The sequence below is a fragment of the Oryctolagus cuniculus genome, chromosome 4 (genome assembly GCF_964237555.1).
Source record: "Oryctolagus cuniculus chromosome 4, mOryCun1.1, whole genome shotgun sequence".
Lineage (NCBI taxonomy): Eukaryota > Metazoa > Chordata > Mammalia > Lagomorpha > Leporidae > Oryctolagus > Oryctolagus cuniculus.
The window spans coordinates 99,764,190-99,789,379 of record NC_091435.1 but is presented as its reverse complement, the minus strand read 5'-3'; the positions used below and the strand labels follow the sequence as shown (position 1 = coordinate 99,789,379).

The following is a 25,190-nucleotide window of genomic DNA, read 5'->3' as shown; positions in this document are numbered from 1 at the left end:
GAGTGAGCTGAACCCATTTTGGCCAGTGTGTACCTCCTGTACAGATATTCTAAAATAACTAATGCCAAATGTGGCAGTGGAGGCTAGTCCTGTTTTACTCTTAACCAGTTGTAACTGGTATTAACTAGTTAGTAACTACTGAGTAACTAGCAGCCTATGCCTTGGTTGGTTGATCAGGCCTGTCCTTCTGACTTGATAATGATATCATGAATATAATCTACGAAATAAATAAAATATGATTATTTTGAAGTGAGAAGCTTGGATGAAAGAGAATGCCAGTATTTGCAGCTGTGCAACCATTTCCAAACTGCCTGTTGTTCGGTCTGATTTTGGAGAGGACAGCGTCTGCTGGCCTGGGAACCTTGGCCACTCTACGAGGAAGGCGCTGCTGCTCTGCGGAGAAGCACATGGAGTCGCAGAAGGCTTGAAGTACAGTACTTGACAGCTCCCAGGAAGCCTGCCATCCACCCCTGCCTGTCTGCCTAGTAACAGCTAATTGCTAAGCTTCTCAAAGGGCTCCCCCTGCCTCTGGGATGGCTCTCAAAGGTTGCTGCAGATTCAGCTCGCTCTGGTATTCTTTGCTGTCCAGGAGAGGAGCAATTGAGTTTTTGGGCAACTCTGTTAGGCACCTTGGAGCCACACAGATCAGTTCAAACAGCTACACTTCATAGTCAGGTGTGAAAGGTCAATATGTAGAAAGCTATTCCTCCTTGCTCTATATATTGATGTCTATTTTAATTGCGTGCATAAAAGAGTGAGGAGTGAGAAGGAAGAAGAGACAATCTTTTCCATTACTAAGTGGGGTAGCATCTGACAGGCAGTGGATAGGAAATTTAAGGTCTTATGGGGTAACAACTGAGAATAATGTCAATAATTTAAACTTCAAGTCTCTATGATTTTAGTTTTTTATATACATTGTGATTCACACATAATCCTGCTTTCTTAAAAATGCATGAATAGGGGTTGGCACTGTGGTACAGTAGGTTAATCCTCCACCTGCATGCTGGCACCCCATATGGGCGCCGGTTCTAGTCCTGGCTACTCCTTTTCCTATCCAGCTCTCTGCTGTGGCTTGGGAAAGCAGCAGAGGATGGCCCAAGTGCTTGGGATCCTGCACTCGCGTGGGAGATCTGGAAGAAGCTCCTAGCTCCTGGCTTCAGATTGACTCAGCTCTGGCTGTTGTGGCCATTTGGAGAGTAAACCAGAGGATGGAAGACCTTTCTCTCTGTTTCTCCTCACTGTCTGTAACTCTACCTCTCAAACAAATAAATACAACCTTAAAAAATGCATGAATAAATGCATAAATATTCCTCCCTACCCTGATGGAAATTTTGTTTTCTAGTAATTCAGTGTTAGTTAATTCAACTTTCACTGCCCCTAAGGCATTAAATTTTCTAGTATGCAATAAGAAGGTTCTCTTGACTTTGGTTAGAATTTTAGTTTCTGGCCTTAACTTTGACTTATGAGCCACCTTATTTTAAATCTAACTTAAATTCTCAACCAGGAAATGTTAGAGATTTAGGAAGAAACATCACTTTAGGTTCAAGTTTACCATTTTCATTGATCATCTCCCTTTGATTCTACATGGATATAGGAAAGGCACTTTACAAAGAGCCTGTATCTGATACTGATTTCTATGAGAATATCTGTATTTCCTTGAAACGAAGGAAATCAGATAGATAAAAAGAAATGGAAATGCTTTCTATCACAACTAATTTATTTAATTAGCTTAAAGGTATAATCTCCATTATGAACACCTTATTATATAATGTTAAACAATGGGCAGTGTTTTAATGATATAACCTTTATTAACTGAATAATGGTTACCCTATATAAACTTACAGATATTTCTATTTTTTATTTGAGAAATAGCAAAAAAGAAAGAGCTAGAGAAGGAACAAATACACTCCTTTCTTCTGGTTTATTCTCCAAAACATTCCAATGGCTGGGCCCAAAGCCAAAAACTCAATCCAGGCCTCCCACGTGGGCGACAGGGACATAATTACTTTAGGCATCACGGTTGCTTCTCAGGGATCATTAGCAAGAAGTTGGAGTCAAGAGCTGGAAGCCAGGAATTGAACACAAGTACTCTGATGTGGAATGTGCATGTCTTAACAACTAAGCTACTGTCCACCTGTTATAAAGGTGTTTTTTAAGCAGAGAATCCAGTATTAAAATTTGGCAATAGGGGCTGGAGTTGTGGCACAATGGATTAAGCTATCATTTGAGTTGCCAGCATTCCATATTGGAGTGCTAGTTTGAATTCTATGTTCCTGGCTTTGGCCTGGCCCAGGCCCAGTCATTGTGTTCATTTGGGTAGTACACCAGTGAATGGAAGATCTCTCTTTTTCTGTTTTTCCTTTTCAGCCACTCTGCCTTTCAAATAAATATATCTTTTATAAAAAAATTGGCAACTAATCTGTGTTCTTATTGTCGTGAATCAGAAATTCATTTAAAGCATTGGAATTAATTGCTGGTATTTTAATTTTCTAACTTGAGTTGCTCAGAGAGGCTAAAAATCTTGTCTGAGGACATACAGGTAGGAAGTGCCACAATTTGGCTTAAACTTTCATCCTTATTTTTTCCTCATGTCTTTCAAAGCCAGAAGAAAAGTGTGAAGACCATCTTCTCAAATAACTCCATGACATTAATTTCACTTATAAGAATATAATTCATGATGATGAATAACAGATGATTATCATTTCATGTAATAAGCAAATCATGAAATCAACTGCTAAAAGAAAAATCCAAACTCATACAACAAAATAGTACAGCTGAGTAGAAAACATTAGAATAAATAAAATGTTTCTTCAATGTTATAGTAAAGTTCGATGAACATTTTGTCCTCCAAAATCCAATTATTTATGTTTATAATATTTGTAAATATGGAGGCCGGTGCTATGGCATAGTGGGCTATGCCCCCGCCTGCAGTGCCTGCATCCCATATGGGTGCTGGATTGAGGCTCAGCTGCTCCACTTCCTTTCCAGCTCTCTGCCATGGCCTGGGAAAGCAGTGGAAGATGGGCCAAGTGCTTGGGCCCCTGTACCCATCTGGGAGACCCAGAGGAAGCTCCTGGCTCCTGGTTTTGGATGGGTCCAGCTTCAGCTGTTGTGGCCATCTGGGGAGTGAACTGGCAGATGGAAGACCTTTCTCCCTGTCTCTCCCTCTCTTTCTCTGTAACTCTACCTGTCAAATAAATAAATAACATCTTTTAAAAATATTTGTAAACTTGATAAATGCTATATATCATTTATTGAAACTGCTTTTTAAATATCTCAAAATGCTAATTTACAAAATTTTAGTTTGAGATAATCAAATTATCCTGCCAGGGAAAGAGTAGGATTTTCTCTAGTCATTTTGTAGGTGAGAAAATCAGGACCACAGAGATTAATTATGTGGTGCTCCCTGCGTCACACACCAGTTAGGGCAGAAACCAACTTGGGATTCAAGTCTCCCACCTGCTGGCTCATGTTCTTTGTTTGGTCACTCACATAGCCTTTTTTTTTAACCAGACAGAAATATGAATGCATTTCTTAGGAAAATTTTATTTTTAAAGGGAGTGGTAATTATTTGTGATAATTTAATTTCATATTCAAAGATCTTAGATAAAATACTCAATTTATACTGGTCTATGGGAATCTTCAGAAGTTTAAATCAACTGAGAAGGCTAATTAAAAGATGAAGTAGTTCAGCGATTGATGATTTTATCCAATACATATTGCTCACCCACCAGGAGCAGACCCTGTGCTCGGCACCAGAGCAAGCAAGTACAGGCATGGAAACCACCTCTGTGGAGAATGAATGAGCAGCTGCAGCTGAGCTCTGCCTGGGTTCTGTGCCCTAGGAGAGTGTGAAGAAAGGTGTCTAACCCAGTCTTCTGAAGGCTAAGCAGGGGTCATCCAGGGGGTTGTGAGGATGGGTGTTCTGGTCAGAGGCATGGAATGACTGGTTCCATCTGGAGGACAATTCAAAATTTAGTAAGGCTGGAGTCCCACTGCACACATGGGGACACTGGAGATGAGAAGGTCAGCTAGGTAGGCCTTAGAAATCCTATCTCATCCTGGAGGCAGCGTTTTCCACACTTCAGTGTGCATTGAGTTCACTGGCAAAGAGTTAAAATGTAGAGGCCTGGTCCTCAGGAAGTCCAATTCAACAGAGCTGCAGTGGGGCCCAGGAATCTGCATTTTAACAAGCTTTATCTGGATAACTATTCTAAGCATTGCACCTAATTTTTTTAATAGATGATGGTGTATCATGAAAGGATTTTAAATAGAAGAGTGATATGATCAACTTAATATTATAGGAAGGAAGGTGATGAGATCCACATGATCCCTGCATTGAAAGAACTGGGAACTTAGAGTGGCTTTTCAGGGAAAGATGCTAAAGTGATCGACAAAGGTAGCTATGAGATTAGAGACAGAGGGCAGAGCAGGAGTGAATTAGAAAGCAAGTGGCAGAGTAATGAGATTTGATGCAGGAAGTGAGGGAGAAAGAGGGAAGGATGGTTCAGTGAGTGTTGGTGCTACTGAATCATCCAGGAGAGAAGGTTGGTGATGGTGCTAAGGAGTCCATATTTGAACATGTTGACTGTGTGGGAACAAGTAGAAGTGGTCAATTAGTGGCAGTCATGGTTAGCTGGGGAGATTGTAACTGGTTTGTAGATAAATACTGAGAATGAGCATAAGTGCTAGATTATATTGCCAGTTTAATTACTTCAACATTTCCTTACCTGTAAACAAGTTGATTATATATTTTTAAAAACATTTATTTATTTTGAAAGTCAGAATTACAAAGAGAGAGGGAAAGAGAGAGAGAGTGAGAGAAAGATCTTCCATCCAGTGGTCCATTCCTCAGATGGCTGCAACAGCCCATGCTGGGCCAGACTGAAGCCACTAGCCAGGAGCTTTATCTGGGTCTCTCACATGGGTGACAGGGACCCAAGCACACAGGACCATCTTCCACTGCTTTTCTTAGGCCATTAACCAGGAGCTGGATTGAAAGTGAAGCAGCTGAGACATGAATCGGCGCCCATATGGAATACCAGTGTCACGGGCAGTGGCTTTACCCTCTGTGGCACAACACTGGCCCCAGGTTGACTATCTATTTAAACATTTATGAAAACAGAACTATTTACAGTACAAATCACAGCTAAAATTATGTTTTGACAAATGATGTGCAGAATATTTTTACCTTAGTTCTTAGTATAGAAGAATAGTTAGAGTAATGCTTCTTTGACATAATATAGAACATTTTAGTTCTGTTATTCATTGATTCCAAAACAGGACATAAACTGATAAATGTGGTAGAAATTGATACCTAAAATGTTAATTTTAAGAAAGTCAGTTATGAAAGAAAACATATTTATTTTGGTATTTAAAATTTTATATTGGGTTAGCTGGTCCATCTATCACATTCTGATATTTATACTGTTATTTCTTGGTTCTTTAATTCTTAAATTAATTGAAAGTTTAAATTAAAAATTATGGAAAAGTTTTTCAATTTAAACAGATATTTTAATATGAATTGATATTAGCAAGAGTTATGCATATTTTCACCACAGTAAACCTGATTCTACCATTGGTAAGTTGTTTATTTTCAGCAAAGTTTGTGTATTCTTGTTCCTTGCATAAAGGGGATGTCTAAAAGCATAAGAAGTTAAGAGAATCCCTTCAGATAACTATCAAATAATTTTTCAATGGTAAAGTCAGGTATTTAAAAATAGATTTAATGGAAGCTAAATGTTAGAGTAAACACGAAATAGTTGATTCAGCACCTTATTATTTCTGAATGTTTTCTAATAGTAAAAAAAGTACACAATAAAGTAGAAAATTAAAATATTCATGTAAGTGACAGATTTGGGACTGATCATATTTTGGCTTAGTTCATACATAATACTAATGGCTCTCTTTCTCCATACACAACATAGAGTGACTCTACTGTGGGCTTATGAGCTTTGGTTAACTCTCCAGCTTCAATATTGTTCTGACCTCTTGGGAATTTCTGATTCCAGGAAGGTTTTTTTTAGAAAAGATGAATGTTTCATTGCTTTTCAGTACCCCACTAAAGTACACAGAAAGGTACTCTGAAGATACTAAATAGACAGATGGTGAGTTCAGAGAATTGACAAAGCTGCATGGGTTTCGCATCTGTGTTGAGCAAATGGTAGAAAGAATGCATCAGAGATTTCTACCCTCCAAGGGTACTACAATGTGTCAGAAAACTTGAAAAATCTCTTGTCCCTGTTAGTTGAGTCATTTTGCAGTAGCTAAGGTACTGGCATGGGGATGTGGCCTGAATTTGCTGAAGCTCAATGATAGAGAAAAAAAATCAGACCCAGATTCTGGTCCTCAGTCCAAAACAGCTTGACAAGCAACTTTGGTGACACAGTCAAACTCTGTGTGCTGTATTCTATCAGCAAGACAGAGGTAAAATATCTATCCTTTGTTAACCTCACTAAAGAAGTGTAAAGATGAACTTTTATGGGTCTCTACTAGAAATGACTGTTACAGCAGAGATATCTGTATTTTGTTAGAACCAAGGATCTGCTATAGCAGGCATAGCTATAGAGATAGGAAAGTACCTCTTGTTATTTGCAGAATGAGGGTGGTGATGGATGGGGGAGAGAAGAACAACAGGATCCTTCCAACCAAAGTATTGTTTGAAGAATTAGGAATGGTTGAGCTTTGAATTCAGTAGAAATAGCAAGTGTTTCAATATTAGGAAAGTTTCAACATTTATATTCCATAATATGATTAGTAGTAAACTTGGGAACTCTGCCCTGATCATGCATCCCCAAATGTATTATATCACTAATTAAGGGCTTGAAAATAACAGAATCCTAGAGCTAGAAGGAAAGCCAGTAATCCTTTAAACCGATCAACTTCCATAAAGACCTTAGCAAATATGTCTACTCTGTAGTCCATAAAACAGAACTGATTTCATTGAGTTTAGCCACACATGGGCTAGATCCTTAGTAGAGGAAATTCCCTTCAGAGCCCTAGATATGGCTATGAAGACAGGTTGTGCAAGGGTTAGGTCTGAACTCCAATCCCCCAGGCTACTTGCCCTATCTGTCAGCCTGTGGGACTGTGTCCTCCCGGGAAAACAGCAATCCTTGTGTATTCGGTTACCCAGAGAGGGTGCTGTTTCATCATCTGACCAGAGATGGTTCACATCACTGTCATGGTTATTTCCTCTTTCCTGTCAAAGAGACTTCTGCTTTGATGAGTGGTTTTCGAATCATTTTCACCTGTATCTGAGTGGGAAGAACTCCTCCTCTGCATCATAGACTCACATGGAGAAACTGTGGTAGCCTAAGGAGAAGACCTCGAGATTTAGACTCACAAATAGGCACATCCACTGGATGTCCCTTGTGAGTGCAGCTCCTTCCTTAGGTCCTTGGAAAACTCTGTGTGTGTGTGTGTGTGTGTGTGTGTGTGTGTAGAAGTCAGGATTGGAGGTGTAAGAAACCTGTAAAACTGGGTGTAAAGAAATGGTTCCTCTTAGAGCAGATTCAACTGATATTTTGCTGCAGTCTTAAGGACCTCCTGTTAGCATTCTTATCAAATTATTAGTGACCATTAGCTGAAGTGATGAGGAAATGCCTAGAACTTTAGAGGGACACATTCTAATTCTAAATGGCTTTGGTTAGAAATATAGTTGGAAACTTGGAATTATCTATTATATTTCTAAGTCTGCAGCCCTAGACTGTCCTCAGGTATTACAGAGGTTGAAATTATTAAACTGTGTAGACTGTTTCATAGTGGAGTGTTGGTTAATTACAGTGGCAATCTGATTATAAGGTTTATAAGGTTTCCCTTTTAATTGATTCCTTTTCAGGTGTGGGGAAACTTCACTTGATATTAACTTGCTCCCAAAGTTCATGAGAGTAGACCAGATCCTGGGTCTGTGTGAGTCTTAGGACCAGGGATACCATCCTAACTGTACTTTGGAATCTTCATTCTTAAGGCACTCTTAGTATTTCATTAATTCATTCACTCTTTAATTCTTTCTTTCATCCATTCATCCATTTATTCATATATTCAAAAATACTGCATCAATATAATGCTCCTAGCACTCCTAGACTTTAAATATGTAAAACGAATCTATTTGAATATAATTCTTGCCATAGACAAGTAGTTGGGGATTCTGACAAAGATAATCAATTAAATTTCTATGTTAATTACAGTATTAGCATTGCATATAAAGTGTTAGTATCCTAACATTGAGAAAGACATCCTTAATTATGCATTGCTGGGCAAGGGGTGGTGGCGGTCCAGAGAAACACTCACTGAGTAGGTAATATTTGAGTGGAATAATTAGTGTGTGTAGAGGCAAAGGCTTGAGGATGAGGAAATGAGAAAAAAATCCAGAACTACAAGAGAACAAGAAAAATAAGGCTCTGCCACCATCCTGGTATAACAGGCACCACTGTGACTAAACTTCCTCTTCCACGCATGACATATAGGGAATAATTTACCAACTCTATAAAAACATCAGAATTAGCATCAAGTGGGAAATTATTATTATATGCTTTTTCATGATCCCATTTAATCCTTACCATGCCATTACAGTGTGTGAATTCCTTTATTATCTCCATGTCATAGGCAGGGGAAGTGAGGGTTAGAGAGGACAAGCTATTGGAGCAAGGGGAAGGCATTATGGTTCAATGGGTTAAACTGCCACTTTAGATGCCTGCATTCTATATTGAATGCCTTGGACCCAGTCATGCCTCTGCTTCTGATTCAGCTTCCTGTTATATACACCCTAGGAGACTACAGATGATGGTTCAAGTACTTAAGTCACTGCCACCCATGTAGGATACCTTGATGGAGTTTCTGGATCTTGGCTTTAGCCTGGTCCAGCCCTGACTTTTAGAGGCACTGGGGAGTAAAACAATGAATGCTTTCTCTCTCTTTCACTCAACCCTACCTCTCTGTTGTTCTGGGTTTCAAATAAAAATATAAGCTAAAATAAGTTTATTAGACCAATATCATGCAGATACTCTGTGGTGATGCCAGGACTTGAACTTAGAACTTTCTGAGCTTGGAGCAGAAATTCTTAACCAATATGATTTGCTGTTTTTCAAATGTAAGGAATTATTAAGTGATATGTGGTGACTATCATAAAAATCCTATCAACTTCTTTTTACTTTATTTTTTAATTTTAGGAAGAGGCAATTAATTCAAGAATTCTGGGCCATCAATGCTTAGCCCTCAATTTCCTCATATGTCAAATGACAAAGCTGTGCTATGTGAACTCTAAAGACCTTTATGCCTCCAAGATTCTATTTTAATTTAATTTTTCCCCAAGCTTAAGAACACTATTTTGCTTTACATAAGTCTTCTGAAGACTTATATAAGTAATTTCATATCAATATTAATGACTCAAAAGCACAGGGCATCTTGATTATAATCAAGTTTCGAATGAATATGAAACACTAATGTGTCCAGTTTTCCACATTAAATTCCTGCACAAGGAGGAAAAAGATGTTCTTATCACTGAGGTACATGATATATATTTTAATTCCTTGATTAATTACTGAATTTTTCACAAGGCTCTCTCCAATTTCTCAAAAAGAATAGGAGTGAGCAATAGATGGACGTTGATGAATGACAGAAGGGTTCATTTGGCTCTTCTTTGTTGTATAATTTAATAAGCCAATAACTCTAGTTTTACCATATTCTCCTAGAGGCCTCTATGTAAGGTCAAGTAGTACTAAATAAGCATAGGCTCAAGAGAATTATTTATTTTCACTCATATTCTTCTGGGCAGACTAGACTCTAGTCAACACAGAGAACTAAGTATTTTACTATATAACATGGTACAGTGGACATTTAGCTTTAAAAAAAACAACTTTTCCAAATATAATATCATTTTGAAAATCTGGTAAATTATCGACTTTTTGAGTTTTATTGGAAGTAGATACACACTTTTGCAGTTAAGGAATGGATCCCACTAACTGTACACATCTGTCTCTTTGACATGGGATTTGGGATACATAGAAACAGATATGGTAGAGAATCTATCCCGTCAGTGAGGGGCATCAACTGAAGCTCCAATATGGGCTTGCCATGGGTAACAGCAGTAGTGGTGTTGTGGCTGAACCAGTGTCTAAGTCTATGTTGCTATGGACAAGTTCTGATATTTCTTCTTTTGTAAGAGCAATGGAGAGGTCCACATTAGCTTGGTTCAGGGTTTGACTTGGTGAGACCCCTGCCTGATGCGTAGTTTTTCTATCCCTAGCCTTTTTAGGAATCTGTTAATTTTCTAATGTACTTTTTAAAATTACTTTTTCTTAATTCAAAAGGCAGACAGACAAGGTGAAAGAAAGAGATAGAGCTATCATTCACTGATTCACCACCAAATGCTCCAAGTGACTAGGACTGGGCCAAGCTGAAGACAGGAGCCAGGAGTTCATGATCTACCACGTCTATGGTAGGGATCTAATCACTTGCGCTATCACTACTGTCTCCCAGGTTCTGCTAGAATCAGGAGCCTGAGTTGGGAGTCTGAATTCAGGTATTATCTTGTGGGATGAGGGCATCTTTACTGGTGGGTCCAATGATTGCCCCTCCTTTTTACATTTAAATAATTTTGTTTTTTGAAATAATCTCTCGATACTACAGAAAAACTTAGAACAATGGATCTCCCATAAACCCTTTACCCTGATTTTTAACATTTTGCTGTGTTTGCTTTATCATTCTCTTCCTATTTTTACTCTTTCCCTTGCCTCTTTCTTTCTTTGCACACATTCTTCTTATAACTACTTCTAAATCATTTGAGAGTAGTTTACACAGTCTATGCCCTTTTATCCTTTCATATTGCCGCATGTATGTCCTATCAACAAAGATGTTCTTCTCCAGAGCCACAATATAGTTACTCAATTCAGGACATTTCACACTGAAATAAATAATGCTCTTCGAATCTCCAATCCCTATTCAAATTTTATTAGTAGCGTGTGTCAATGGTGTCCTTTGCAGCAATATTCTTTCCTAGTCCAGAATCCAGTCTAGAATAGTGTATTACATTTAGCTGCTATATCTCTTTAGTGTCCTTTTAAATCTATAACACTTCTTAGCTTTTTCATGACATTGATTATTTGTAAAAACACAATCTGCTGATTTTATAGAATACCCTTCATTTTGCATTTATCTGTGGTTTTCTCATAATTAGATTAAGGTTGTGCATTTTGGGCATAAAAATTATCCAAATGATGCCACATCATCATGTTATCCTTCTGTCCCTTATTGGTGACGTTGCTTTTGATTACTTAGTTTCAATGTTGTTCAATTTACCCTTGAAAAGTTACTGTTTTTTTTTTCTCTTTTAACTTAAGAATGATATTTTGACATTGTAAAAATATCCTATTCCCAGTCAAACTGCCTTCATCCTCAAATTTAGCTTCCATTTATAATTCGTATTTGAATCAATTTTTACTATGATGGTTGTAAAATCATTTTTCTATCTTTATAACTCCTTCTTTGCATAATAGTTGTTCAAATATACTTTTAATAAATCTCCATTTTGCTTATATGTGCCGGAGTTGGTTTCTGTTATCCACTGCTAGGAATTACCGATCAATTTGTTTGTACATTTAAGCAACTGCTTCCAAGAATCTGTCAACTCAGTTCTTCCAAATGGTCAGTCTTGCCAGTGGTGCACATTGTTAAGAAAAGAAATGATGCAACTTTTCATAGCACTTCATTGCACTCTTCAAAACATTCCCACTGTGGGTGAATAGATTATATAAAATATTAAATAGTTATAGCACAACCAAAAGGCAGAAAAATATGATTCCTCATGACTAAATGCCAAACACCTGGATATTTAGAAACATCTAGTGGTTTAATACGATGTTTACTTTTCACTTAGATTTTTGAATGTAAATAAACTCAAAATAAAGGGTAAAAGGATATTGGAAATAGTAAACAAGGAAAAAGTAGATTTCATTTCTATGCTAGATCCACAGATTAATAAGTGTGGCCTTTCTGACAAAGTCTCTTAACTTTTTCAAACCTCAGTGTTTCATCTGTGAAGTTAGCTAGTTGAACAAAACTTTATCAAGCATCTTTTAAACTAAAACTTCTATTATTTGAAAACTGAACATTATGGGGCAATTGTATGTCCTAGTGTTTAAGATGCTACTTGGGATACCCACATTCCATACTGAAGTGCCTGACCCAGCTTCCAATTCCAGTTTCTTGCTAATGTGCACCCAGGGAGGCAGCAGGTGATGGCTCAAATGGTTGGGTCTCTGACACCTATGTGAGAGACCCAGATAACATTGCTGGCTGTTGGCAATGTCCCAGACATTGTGAGCATTTAGAGTGAACCAGTAGATATGGCTCTCTCTCTCTGTCTCTCTGCCTCTCAAATAAAAGAGTAATTTTAAAAACCCAAACAGTAGCATGATTGTTGGAGACATAAGGAACTGTTAACCTAGACTATTCTAATCAGCACATTTGTATCCAACATTATTTTGGTATAAAAACCAAACACCTGTGAAATAACTCTCAAGTGATTCAGAGAATAGAAACAGCAGAACAATTTAGAGGACAATTTAGCATAAACAGGCTAACATAGTTTTAGGCTATCTGAAAAGATGTCTTTCCTGAGAGAGAAATCATCTCATACTACTTGGCACTGGTCAGATCTTGAGCAGGATATCTTGTTTGGAGGATGATACTTTCATGGAGCCATTAAAACATTAGAAATGTCATAATGAGAAATGACTGCATTAACGGGGCTGTTTATCTTGCAGAAGAAAAGATTTAAGGGGATGAAGACAATAATAGCTCTCCAAATATTTGAAAGTTTGTTTTACTTAGGTGGAACTTAACATGTTTGCTGTGCATTTACCCAGAAGGAAAACCTACAACAAACTGAATGTCAATATAACAGGAATATTTTATTCAAGAACACTTGTGATAGTTCAGTGTTCTTTTCAGTTCCTCTTTCAAGTACCCCCATCATGCCTCTGTGATGTCAGGCAGCTACCCAAGAATCATGGTTTTTGTGAAAGCAGCTGCTCAACATATTTTTACTGTTTTCTATGCGGAGGTTTTTCAGACCTATGTTTCTTAAATGTTAATGTGCATATAAATCAATGGGTACTTTGAAAAAATTCAGTTTCTGCTCTAGTGGGTCAAGGGTGATCTGAGATTCTGCATTTCCAAAAAATGCCTAGGTTTTTCATATGTATACAATACTCTGTTGAAATGTTCTATCCCTCCATGATCAGGGCATATTTTGGGGGGCCAGCAGGCTTGTGACAGTTAATACTCATGTGAACTTTAGTTACTTCAGTTTCTCACAGTATAATTTTTACCTCTTTCTTATTTCCTTAGGGTTCCATATTTTCTGACCTACTGTTTCTGTTCACTTTTAATCATGATACTGGCAGGGCTCTGTCTGATGCCCACCCCATACTGCCAAGTAACCAAGAAATATTTCTTTAAGAAAGTTTGGATTTTACTTCTTTTAGGTCATTGTTTCAGTCAACTACAATCATTTTATGCACACAGACATACAGTGACAAATTCACATATACCTAGTGCTCAGGGTCTTTCTCATGGTGCTTTTCACTGGATTTTTTCCATGAGATATTATGGTCTGAGAATAGGGGCCTCTAGGTGCACAGGGAAGCATGCTTTGCTTTCAGCCAACAGCTCTCCCTTCATCCTAAGTTTCTTTCATCTCCATGTGGGCATCATGCCAAAACTGGAGAAAGAGGCAAGAAGAAGAGAGGGAGGGAAGGAGGGAGAGAGGGAGAGAGGGAGAGGGGGAGAGAGGGAGAGGGGGAGAGAGGGAGAGGGGGAGAGAGGGAGAGGGGGAAAGAGGGAGAGAGGGAGAGAGGGAGAGAGGGAGAGAGGGAGAGAGGGAGAGAGGGAGAGAGGGAGAGAGAGAGAGAGAGAGAGAGAGAGAGAGATCCACTGCTTCATTTCTCAAAAGCTAGGAGCTGGAAACTTAGTCCAAGTCTTTCATGTGTGAGGCAGCAACCCATCATTGAGTCTTTACCCCTGCCTCCCTAGCTCTTCATTAGCAGGCAGTTGGAAACAGGAGTGGAACTGGGTATTGAAGCCAGGTACTCTGAAATGGGATATGGGCATTTCAGCCACTAGGCTGCATATCCACCCCTCAGGACACTTTTACCTGACCCTGATCATATGATTCCATGTTTAACCCTCAGGTTGTACAGAACAGTTCTATCCCTTTCCTAAACAGCAGCCCTTCACATACTTACATGGATGAGTCATCAAATTTGAGCTTTTGCATTCTAAGACAAATATCCTCTGCTCTTTTAATCATTACTCATATAACACGGTTATGCGTTCCTCTACCAAACTAGCTGAACATGATATTTAAGAGGGTGTTTGGGAGTGGGAATATTGTAACTCCCAAGGTAGGTTTCTGGCATCACAACAGTACCAGTCCTCTCTTAGAATCTCCATGATTCATAGATCACCATATGGCATTCTGTTTGGCGGGAGAGGGGAATGTTGCTACACCCAGTCTCATTTACAAGGTTTGTCTGGTTTTCCAGTGGTATCTGCACACATGAGCAAGGACTTGAGGGAGATGCTTATGCACCTGCAATGCAAACCATCCCACTCAGCTTGGGCTTATCCCATTTCAGAGGGGCTGGCAGAGTTCTGTGTGTTTCTTGTGAGTGAAATGGTGGATAAACAGTCTCTTCCTATCTAAATTAGCTCATTATTTTTCATCTGTGCAATTTCTAACAGTGACTGTCTAAGAAAACAATGCAAATGATTTATTTAATGGAACCTCATGTGGAGTATGATATGGGTTATTTATTTAATGAATTTTTAATAGGAGAAGCGGTACACTGGTTAACAATAAGGATCAGTCAAACATGACCGTATAAAGCAATATTGGCATATGTTGTATTATACTTTCAACTCTGAACTATCAGCAGTTGTCTTGATATTTAGCCAGTAGAGCTATCTTCCTATATTGAGATAACATATTTATAAGATATAATAATGTTTCTTAGAGACTAGGAAAGGAAGTATTCTTTTACTAACAGGGGTAACTTCTTTGAGGTGGGGAACCAATAAGTGAGATGGAGGAAATGAAAGGAGTTACTAGAAGAAGTTTAGCCTAAATTGAGAGCACTGTGGTCTCTACATCCGTGGGTTCCACGCTCAAGTTCAAAATAAAAAGCTGATGAATGTTTCAGAAACTTGCCAACTCTTTTTCTCTATCAGCATGTTTGAAATTAAATCTTTTTTAGGTGTCCCACACACTCAGATTGGATATAAGTATCTTAAGGAAACACTAGGCTGGAGTTTATCTTCACTTTTGATAAAGGAAATACATACTGGTTATTCTATAAGCCTATCAAGAAATTAATTCTAAAATATAAAACCTTTAAACAGCTCTAGCTTATGCCTGTGTTGGAAACATGTGATTGCAATGAAAAGCATAACAAAGCAGCCTGCCAGATGTTGTGACTATATGGTGCAGCACATCTTCTCATTTCCAATGTTGGCAGTAATGATACTAGAGATTCAGGATTTTAAAATTAACAAGTTCTATTTTAACTTTTCTTATTTCTTACTTTAAAATGTTTTATAGTCAAAACAGTTATATGTTGGAATTTTTACTTTCAAATGCAAGTTTTTAGGAAGAATGTTTATAAGCCATAAATAAAAAAATCCATAAAATCCATGTTATGTTTCTTTTGTTAACTATGTAATATAATCTATTGGGCAGTTTGGCTGGGGAAGGAAATTTTCAGGTTAAATAAATATTATGTAATATTATATCATGGTTGTTGTAATTTATAAATGATAACAGCTCAATATTATACCCAAGCTAACTAAACATGATTTCCTTGTGTATATATAGTAAGACACAGCAAGTCTTGTTCAAACTTCTTTTTTAAAAAAAGATTCATTTATTGATTTGAAAGGCAGAATTACAGATGAAGAGAAAGAGGGAGAGACAGAAATAGAGATAGAGATAGAGATAGAGATAGAGATAGAGATAGAGAGAGAGAGAGAGAGAGAGAGAGATGGCTACTCCATCTGTTGACTCACTTCCCAAATGGCCCCGACAACCACAGCGGGGTCAGGCACCTGGAACTCCATCCAGGTTTCCTATGTGGATGGCAGGGCCCAAGGACTTGGGCTATCCTCCACTGCTTTCCCAGACCCATTAGCAAGGAGCTGGATCAGAAGAGGAGCAGCAGGATTCAAACCAGCACCTTTGTGGGATGTCAGAGTCGAGGTGGTAACTTAACCCACTATGCACAATGCTGGCCCCTTGAAGCTTCTTTGAACACTAATTTAATTGTACACTAATATCCTCGAAGAGAGTTCTAGGTAATATTTAAGATAATATATTCATTGTACTACTTGTTCTCATGATTATTCATAGGAAATTTTTTAAAAGGGTGCCATGTGACCCGAGGGGCAGAGGGAGAGGCAGCAGGTACCCTTGATCAAAACAATGCAGCAGGCTGGTGCTGTGGCTCAATAGGCTAATCCTCCACCTGTGGCGCCAGCACACGGGGTTCTAGTCTCAGTCGGGGTGCCAGATTCTGTCCTGGTTGCTTCTTTTCCTATCCAGCTCTCTGCTGTGGCCTGGGAGCGTAGTGGAGGATGGCCCAAGGGCTTGGGCCCTGCACCCCATGGGAGACCAGGAGAAAGCACCTGGCTCCTGGCTTTGGATCAGCGTGGTGCGCTGGCCCTGGCTGCCACTGGGGGGTGAACCAATGGCAAAGGAAGACCTTTCTCTCTGTCTCTCTCTCTCACTGTCCACTCTGCCTGTCAAACAAACAAACAAAAAGCAATGCAGCAAACCCCAGCATTTTTCATTCTCCTAAATGTCTCCTTCCCCCCAGCTCCAAACTAGTCTCAAATATTCTCCTTTTAGAATGTAAATACCACTCTGGTATGTGTGTTTTTGTGTTTGTGTGTGTATGTGTATGTGTGTGCACACGTGATGTAATGGTATTAGTTATGTCTTTGTTTGCAGTTAACGTATTTCCAGAGTTAATAAAGAATGACACAGGATAGAAAAGTGTGGAGGGGAAAATGCACCTTTTAGAGAGATGGAAGTACCGGGTGTAACTATCATCTCCATTATGACAGGCTGTTGTTAACAACTCTGAAAACAACATTCTATAATCATACCTTGGGCTGGTTTCTTCTACGTGTTGTGTCTAGTGAATCTGAATGAATTCCCTGTGGACAGATCTAATGCATTCACATAATTTATATTACTAAAGCTGTTCCCCTTTGTGAAAAGTTTTAACTAAAAGCTTATGTAAAGTTATTAAAACCAAATACAAATACAAAATCTATTTGGGGGGAAATACAATAAAATGACTAGTTCTTAGAGCTGTTAAATGATATAATTTTTGTCACTTAAACATTTTTTATTTTCTATCTTGTGAAACTAGAAGGTATCAAATAATCCTCATATGGCTTGAAAAAGTAAAAAAAAGAAGCCTGCATGAAGGCCTAAAATAAAGATCAGTTACAATTCTAAATGGATTCTTATTTGATAGCATTATGAAATAACTTTTCTTGTATAACAAAAAATACTATGGACTCCTCATTAATAATAAAAAATCTTAGTTTAAAATTGAAATTATATTTCTCTGTATTTATACCACCCCAGAAATAATAGTTCAGTTAAGAAAGTATTCAATGATACACAATAAGCTTGCTCTATTAGGCAGTGTTATCTCAGGCTCACGTACGGAGCATACAGAGGTGTTGGTGGGATTAGGTCACAGTCATCCTTGAGTACTAGGGTTTTGTAAGAATTGGTGATAAAGTCTATTTAATCATTAACAGCACCCTTGGTCAAAAGGGGAAGAGGACTATATCTAAAACAGTCTCTAAATAAATAACCTCTGCTTTAGTTGCTCGTGTGATTAATTCCCCTTGGAAATAACTGATGAGGCAGTTGGAAAACAACACAGTACCAGGACTTTGCTTGTAAGAAATATACCTGTGGCATTTACTATGAAGCCAAGAAGTAAACGTGGCTACTCTATGTTATATCTGTAAGAGATGCCAATTTTTATCTTCTGATGACCTAGCAGAGTAAAGCAAATGTGTGTTTTTAAAAAGTTTATGGCTTCTAAAATGAATTTAAATTCTACCATAAAGTATATGGATTATCCATGTGCATAAAGATTAATATATTTTATTTACAAAATCATTAAGTTGTAAGAAAAAAAGGCAACACAGACCTTTTACATTAGACTATTTTAGAGGCTTCATCTGAACACTTTCCCCTACTCCAGATTGCTTATTTACAAAGCACTTTCTCTTAAATTATCTTGGATACAGAAAAGAGAAGAATTAGAAGGCATAGCAAATGATTGAAAATATTTTCTATTTCATTCCTCTTTTAAGGTATTAGCCAAATAACACCAGTCTTCCAAATAACTCCAAAGTTGGCAGAAATGTTACGAAATAGTCTCATCTCTGGTCCACCAAATATGCATTACAATTTTAACCACAAACATTTTGGAGTGTTTGGACTATGTTTCTTCTGGTCTGATTAGTCAGATACACATCAGAGGTGATGCTATCTCTGATGGGAAAACATTCTTTATCTAATCAAACTAGACCAACATAGTGGCATTTTATTTACAGGATTAATAATATTCTTTGGGAAATATATTGGAGTTCAAAAACATAAGCAAACATGCATATTATAAATCAAGTTTCTTTGTGGGGATGGGACTTCCCATTCAGGTGGTCATATCATGGAATGTTTACTAAACATACCGACTAAAGCCTTGGGAGCTTTAAGTTTAACATTAATGGTCAATAATATATAGGAAAAAAGTATTGTGCTCTGAAATCTTGGCAAGCATATTGATTGGAGTCTTTATTTAGCAACGTTTTCAAGTTAAGCTTGGCAGCAAAGATTTGTGAGTTTTACTGCAAGCATCATATTTGCTGTTATAGCAGTGCACAAGCAAAAAACATTAAGTTGGGAGCATATGCAGAGTCTTGTATTTTGTCTCTTCTCTCAAAATGAAATTAAACCCTCAGACATTGTCTAGACGATTCAAAATCTCATAACACCCTCCTTTGAAATATTCAGAAAATTGAGTTAAATTGGTTGGGGGACATAAGTTTACCAGATTGTTGCTTCAACTCTTCATTCACAATAACATGTTTTTCAAGCAAAAATATTTGGGCAAAGTTTTTGTAAATGTCCTTTAGTAATTAATTATAAATTTTGTGTGAATGAGCAATTTTCTGAGAATTGACTCTCTCAAAACCTTTCTGTGAAGAAACTGCTTAGGGCTAATAAATAGATAATATAAAAAATTTAAATATCACTCTTGGTGAAATTGAAGCATAAAACTCAGCAATAATCTTTTGTTAATTTTTGCGTATTGTTTAAATGCTTCTTTTTTGTTACTAAACTGTCCAAGTAGTGTAGATTTTATATGAACAAGGCAGATCTTTTTTATACATACATTTAAAAATATACTTCAGTCACTAATTATTGCCAATCAAATGTGATTTAATACCATTAATAATTTTCAAGACATTATACCAGTAATGTGGGAAATGCTTTTGAAAATCTGGTAGTACTGATTCAGAATTCTTACAAAACTTAGGAATGTGATACAATATTTTTTTTAATAAAAATAATAATCCAAAAGAATTTCTCCAGGACCTGGAAATTAAATATTGAGTGATACTAAATCATGAATACAACAACACATTTATCTATTTTCAGTGGCCCTTAATGACACACAAGCAACATTCCTAGTATTTACACATTACACTCTAGAGTGAAGGTACCACATGGTGTTGGCTGCATTTGGTTATCTTTGGAATGGAAAGAAAGCCCTAACATCAAACTTGATGACCAAAGCGTTTAGGGACAACAAGAAAGAGCTCCTTTCTTACTTTAGGAAGCTAAGTTAGGGTTTCGTTTGTCTCCCAAAACATATACCCCTGCCTTTGTAAGGAAGAATCAACCATGTGAATGAGAACTGGAATCAAGGTTAAAGAAATCTTGTCCAAAAGAGTCGGTTGTTTGCATTGGACTCATTGCGGCTCAGCTCAGACGAACCAGGGGAACAACCAGGGAAAGAACCTCCCTCCAAAAAACATTAGAGCCCCTGAGACCTGTGTTTGAAATCTATTCCTCAAATCCACCCTGTGACTATTAAGATAGATAACCAAGTCCCATCAACCGGAGGGGGTAAGAATAGCAAAAACCATAAAAAAAATGTAGCACTTAAAAAAATAGCACTAAATGACAAAGTGTTCTGTTAAGGGACCTTTGCAGTTAGGTAGAGGCAGAGCTTTGTCTCTCCCGTTATTGTCTGCCCTTCAGCTGACATACATGCCCAGATGCATCAATAGGATTACAAGGAAACCCGCTTGGCTCGGGGTTTCCTCTGCTGGGGCTCCTTGAGCCTGTTTAAAGAAACAGGCGCAGAGAAGGCATAGACGCCAAACTTCCCCAGTCCAAGTTCCCAGGGCTGCTTTCCACTCTCTCGCTCCCACTCCCACCCTCGGAAGCCCGTCTAGTGTCACAGAGAGCAGCGCACAGAAATGCCGGGGTCATGGTGCACCACTTCACTTGTTGAGTTGTTGAAGGCAGCGCTTGACCACCCTCACTTGGTAGCCTGCCTGGCTTCTGAACTAGCCCCCAGCTCCCGGGCAATCCTTACCTGCATGTGTCCCTGGTACATTCTGCTTCGACTTCTTCAGGGTTCCCCACGGCCGCCAGATGCTTCCCCCGGTGCTCACCAGCGCACCTACAGAAGGAGAGGGCGGTGTGCTCGCCGGGTTCGCTGGGGGCCCGAGCCCCCGGAAGGCGGCAGGTGCCGGCGGCGGCCCTGGGCAGCTCCGTAGGCTGCCGGGAACTGTTCTCCGCTCCGGTGCTGAAAGCGGACACGCGGAGCGCGCGGCGGAGGCGAGGAGCCCGGCCACGCTCTCTGCAAGCGCAGGTCCTGCTCGCCGAGCGTCTCTAAAACTCACTCCTCTGCCCAACTCTTCCTCGCTTCCTGCTAGGCTGCCTCATGTCTCTCTCCCCCACTCGCTGAGAACCCCCTCCTCCTCCTAGCCCTGACGTGAGCGCCCACACCAAGCCGCCGCCGCAGCCGCCGAGCGGAGTGCGCGCCGCCCTGCCCGCCGCGTCCCAGCCCAGAGACCGCGCGGCCGGGCACGCGCGCGCGTTCACGACGGGCCTGGGAGCGGGCCTCGGGCGGCCTCGGGCGGCGCGTGCCCCGCCTCCACCACGCGTGTGCCCGGCGGCGCGCGCTCGCCGGACTAGGCAAAGAGCCCACGGGCGGTGGTCGTGCGGCTGTGGAACGCTTGGTGCGTCCAAGTGCATTGGTGCCAGCTGAGGGGACGCTCAATGGGAAGAAAAGTGGAAGCCAAGGCATGGTCTCTCGGAGAGCCATTCACATGGACCCGGAGCTGGGATTTCGCAAGGATCCCAGGCACGCCGCGTTGGGGGGTAGGGGATCCGGAGAGTTTACTTCGGTTCTGATCAGCGCTCGCAAGTTACCTCTGTGTCTCCCGCTCAGGAAGGACTTTGTACACCCCACCTCAGTTCATCATTGAGCATTTTATTCAAAATTGCAACCCACAGTACCTAATCTAAGGTCCTTCCATGCTTTGTTTGTGTCTCTAGCACTCACCTAACGTGCTGTGTATTTCCCATGTGTATTATATATATTGTCCTCTCCTCTTATAGGATTCCATGAGATTAGGGACTTTTTTATTTTTATTTTTTTAGTCAGAGGAGGGGGTATTGTGTCTGTTTTTGCAGTGATGTATTCCAGTACAGTATAGTGCTTCCTTGCCATGACAGGCACTCAATAAGTATTTGTTGAATGAATAGGCCTTTGCTACATAATATATAGGTAGAGTGCTCTTAATTATGTCTGAAGTTGATGAGGCTGGATAGTTCGATGTAGTCTGTGCATTAAAATCTTCTAAATATTGCATAATGTACTTTTCAGAAACTTGAAAAATGAAATGATACACTCCTTAGGCATATAAATAAGCATTCAAGTAGTCATATAGATTGATCTGTATGAAAAAGAAAAAGAAAGCAGTGGACCAATGAATATGGTAGAATGTCAGTGACACTGGGTGAGGAAAGGCTAGGGAGAGGAATGGGGAAGACTTTTACATGAAGGTGTATTGTCAAAGCCTTAGACTTGGTGATGGGTGATGATTTGTAGGACAACATATTAATGATATTACACAACAAAATACAACAGAATCATGCATGGTACAGTGAGAATGCGAAACAAATATTTAATTCAATGACTCTCTAGTCCTCAAGCAACAAACCAAACAAATAAACACAAAAAGACTGAGACTTGCAGGCAGGAGAAATGAATACTCATAAGATTTCATCAGGTGTTAACCATGAACAATTGTCTTTGGCTTTTGTGGACTTCGGTTTTCTCATGTTTAAACCCAGCATGATAAACTCATTGTTTTGTACTGAAAATTAGACATGCTCATAGGCACTGTAAACTGTAGAGTAGCATCCCGTTCTGTTTTCTCCATCTTCTCTAAACAGTGCACCGACAGAATCAACCAATAGAGATGCTGGTTCCATCTCACTACCTCACTGATTCTATCTTCACTTTTGAAGTAGGAGGATATCTGCCCAGTCTTCTGCCCAGGGCTGTTGACTTGATGCATGCAAAGGGAGCTGTAATGGTAGACAGACTTGTTTTTCAATATAGAAAGCATGAGTACTCAAGCACTGAAATTTTTAAAGGAAGCTATTTATTATAAAACACTAGCATGTTGCTATAAAAACTTTGGAGAAATTATCATGTTTTGATTTGAAACTACTTTGAAGTAACAGTGGGGCCAAACTTTTAAAAATATTACATGTTTATTGTATCTAATGACAGATTCAAGGAGAGACAGTCATATAGGTGTATTTGTACTAGTAGGGCAACCACTTGGTGTTGAAGCTAGAAATCAATGTGCCTTATTTAACTCAATATATCCTATTTACAAGTAACTCATTTAGTTAGTTTTTACATTCACAAGAACCTCGCCTCTGTGAAGGCATTTCTCTCCTGGTTCATTCAGTTCAAAGTTAAACTGAGGCACATTAGAATTTTAAAAAGATTGAAAAAACAGCTATTCATGAGTCAGGCAGCAGCAGAGGTAAGTGGTGGGGGACTCTGCCAGAGGTGTTTGGAGGGAAAACTTTTATAGGGTAACTGTGGAAGAAGAACAAAAAATGATGTGATTTCTTAAAGTGGAACAGTGTCCTTATTTGGATTGTTCCAATGGAAAGTCCATATGTGGTTAGATTTGGTTGGTTTCTGATTGGTTAAGCTTATATTTACTTTCCTAGAATAGGACTGTGTATGGTGAGTCTGGTGTTGATTTGCTTGTGTAGGTTCCTAGTGCATTAGAGCTGCCTCAGTTTAATTACTTTAATCATTTATTCACTAACATTTATTGAGAACTTAGTATATGTGAGTGCTGTGCTAAGTGATAAAATACACTGATGAATAAGGCAGATGTGGTCTCTATCCCCATGAAACCCACAATTAAGCTTCCTGACAGGAGGATATTTTATTTTTCCCAGGGGAAAACAAATAACCTCTACAGTGATTTCACAATTCCCCTATTTTAGAGTTTGCATCCAACCACTTATTGATAAACATTCTCCCCTCAGTTCTGAACTTTAATCTTGTCTGTGGTACAAATACATATGGCAAAGCCTATAAATATGAGCTTTGTGAGCAAAGCCACTTTGCTGATTTTCAATTCCAGGGTCAGTGTACCAATACTGTTGATTCACAAAACCACCAAAAAACTTACACATCTCATTTACTTACGCTGAAAATGTTCTTTCAAATCTAGACTTTTAGCTCAAGGAATTTGGTGTTTGGGTGCAAAAAGAAGCCTCACATTAAAATAGATATACCAAAGGGAAAAATGATTAGGTGTGAACTGGATTCTGGTGAATCCTGTGATTTTTATGGTATACGAAATAAAAAAGCTGTTCAAATTCTATCATGCACACAAAACGCATGCGAATCTTGTTGAAATGCAGATTCTGATTCAATAGGTCAATATATTTATTGGTTGATATAATTGTGTTGGTCATAATCCTTTTTGCAAATTAGATTGTTTGTAACAGCTCTTGAAAAGAAAATAATATGCATAACTTTATTCTATGCCTGCGTAATGATAGAAAAACACCTTTTGTGTAATTTCTGTCCACCCTTCCTCCCATCCCCGGAATCCTTTTGCTAAACTAGTAGAAGGCAGGCAAACTAACTGGAGACACAAAAGTAAGGAAAAGGTGTGATTCACTTGGAACAAAGACAAGTGACAGCAGCTATATGTCTGCTTTTTTGCACCAGAAATATTTGAATAAAAAGGAAAATCTATGCCAAACATCTAACTACTTTATTTGACCTTTCATAGAATTTTCTGATTTTTATATTAATAACGTGAATCACTTAAAAACAACTCTGAAGATGAATTTGTAATATGTGCCAAACTTCAACAATTGCAGCTGTAATGAGAATCAAGAAAAGAATGTCACCACATACATTATGGAAGGAAAAGTTGCTAATGAATTTTTTAAAATTATACCTGTGCCTAGCTTTGTATCTCACTGGCTGTAATGTGGCCATCAGATTTAAAAGTGGCTGGGTTATAACTGCAAAGCTAAACATAGAGTAATTCATATTACTAAGGCTTCCATTATTTGGAAAGTAAATATAATATATATCTTATTTATTTTATGTTGTTGTTTTGCAGCCTAGAATGGATATGATATAGGTACAGGTGTTTGGCATGGCAGTAAGGCACTGCTTGGGATGTCTGCATCCAAAATTGGAGTCCCCAGCTGTTGGGGACATTGTAGAGTGAACCAGAGTATGGGAGATCTCTCTCTGTCTCTCTTTATTTTTCTGACTTTTAAATATGTAAAATAGATAGGTAAACAAAAATAAAAACAGATTTAGAATGGACATGATTTAATTCCAGATCCCAAGTCCATAAAATATTTCTCATTAGATTTAAAGATTCTTGTTACTTAGAGTTGGCGTCTCCTAAGAGAAATCCACACTCTTGGGCCTCCTTCTGCCTACTTCTTGACCTACTGCAGCAGAATCTGCATTTCAACAAGATCCTCATGTGTTTTGTATACACAATAGAATTTG

General features: G+C 38.8%; 1 protein-coding gene across 6 annotated transcripts in view; it reads right to left on the bottom strand.

Moving 5' to 3' along the window:
- The window catches only part of PEX5L (peroxisomal biogenesis factor 5 like), a 263,402-nt gene extending 242,537 nt beyond the window's left edge, over window positions 1-20,865 (bottom strand). For all 6 annotated transcript variants that reach the window (XM_051818798.2, XM_051818799.2, XM_051818807.2 and 3 more), the window contains exon 1: window positions 20,694-20,865. In XM_051818798.2, coding sequence (XP_051674758.1) covers window positions 20,694-20,714 — 21 coding nt within the window. In that variant the 5' untranslated portion in view covers window positions 20,715-20,865. The remainder of the gene's footprint in view (window positions 1-20,693) is intronic.
- Between the last annotated feature and the right edge of the window lie 4,325 nt (window positions 20,866-25,190).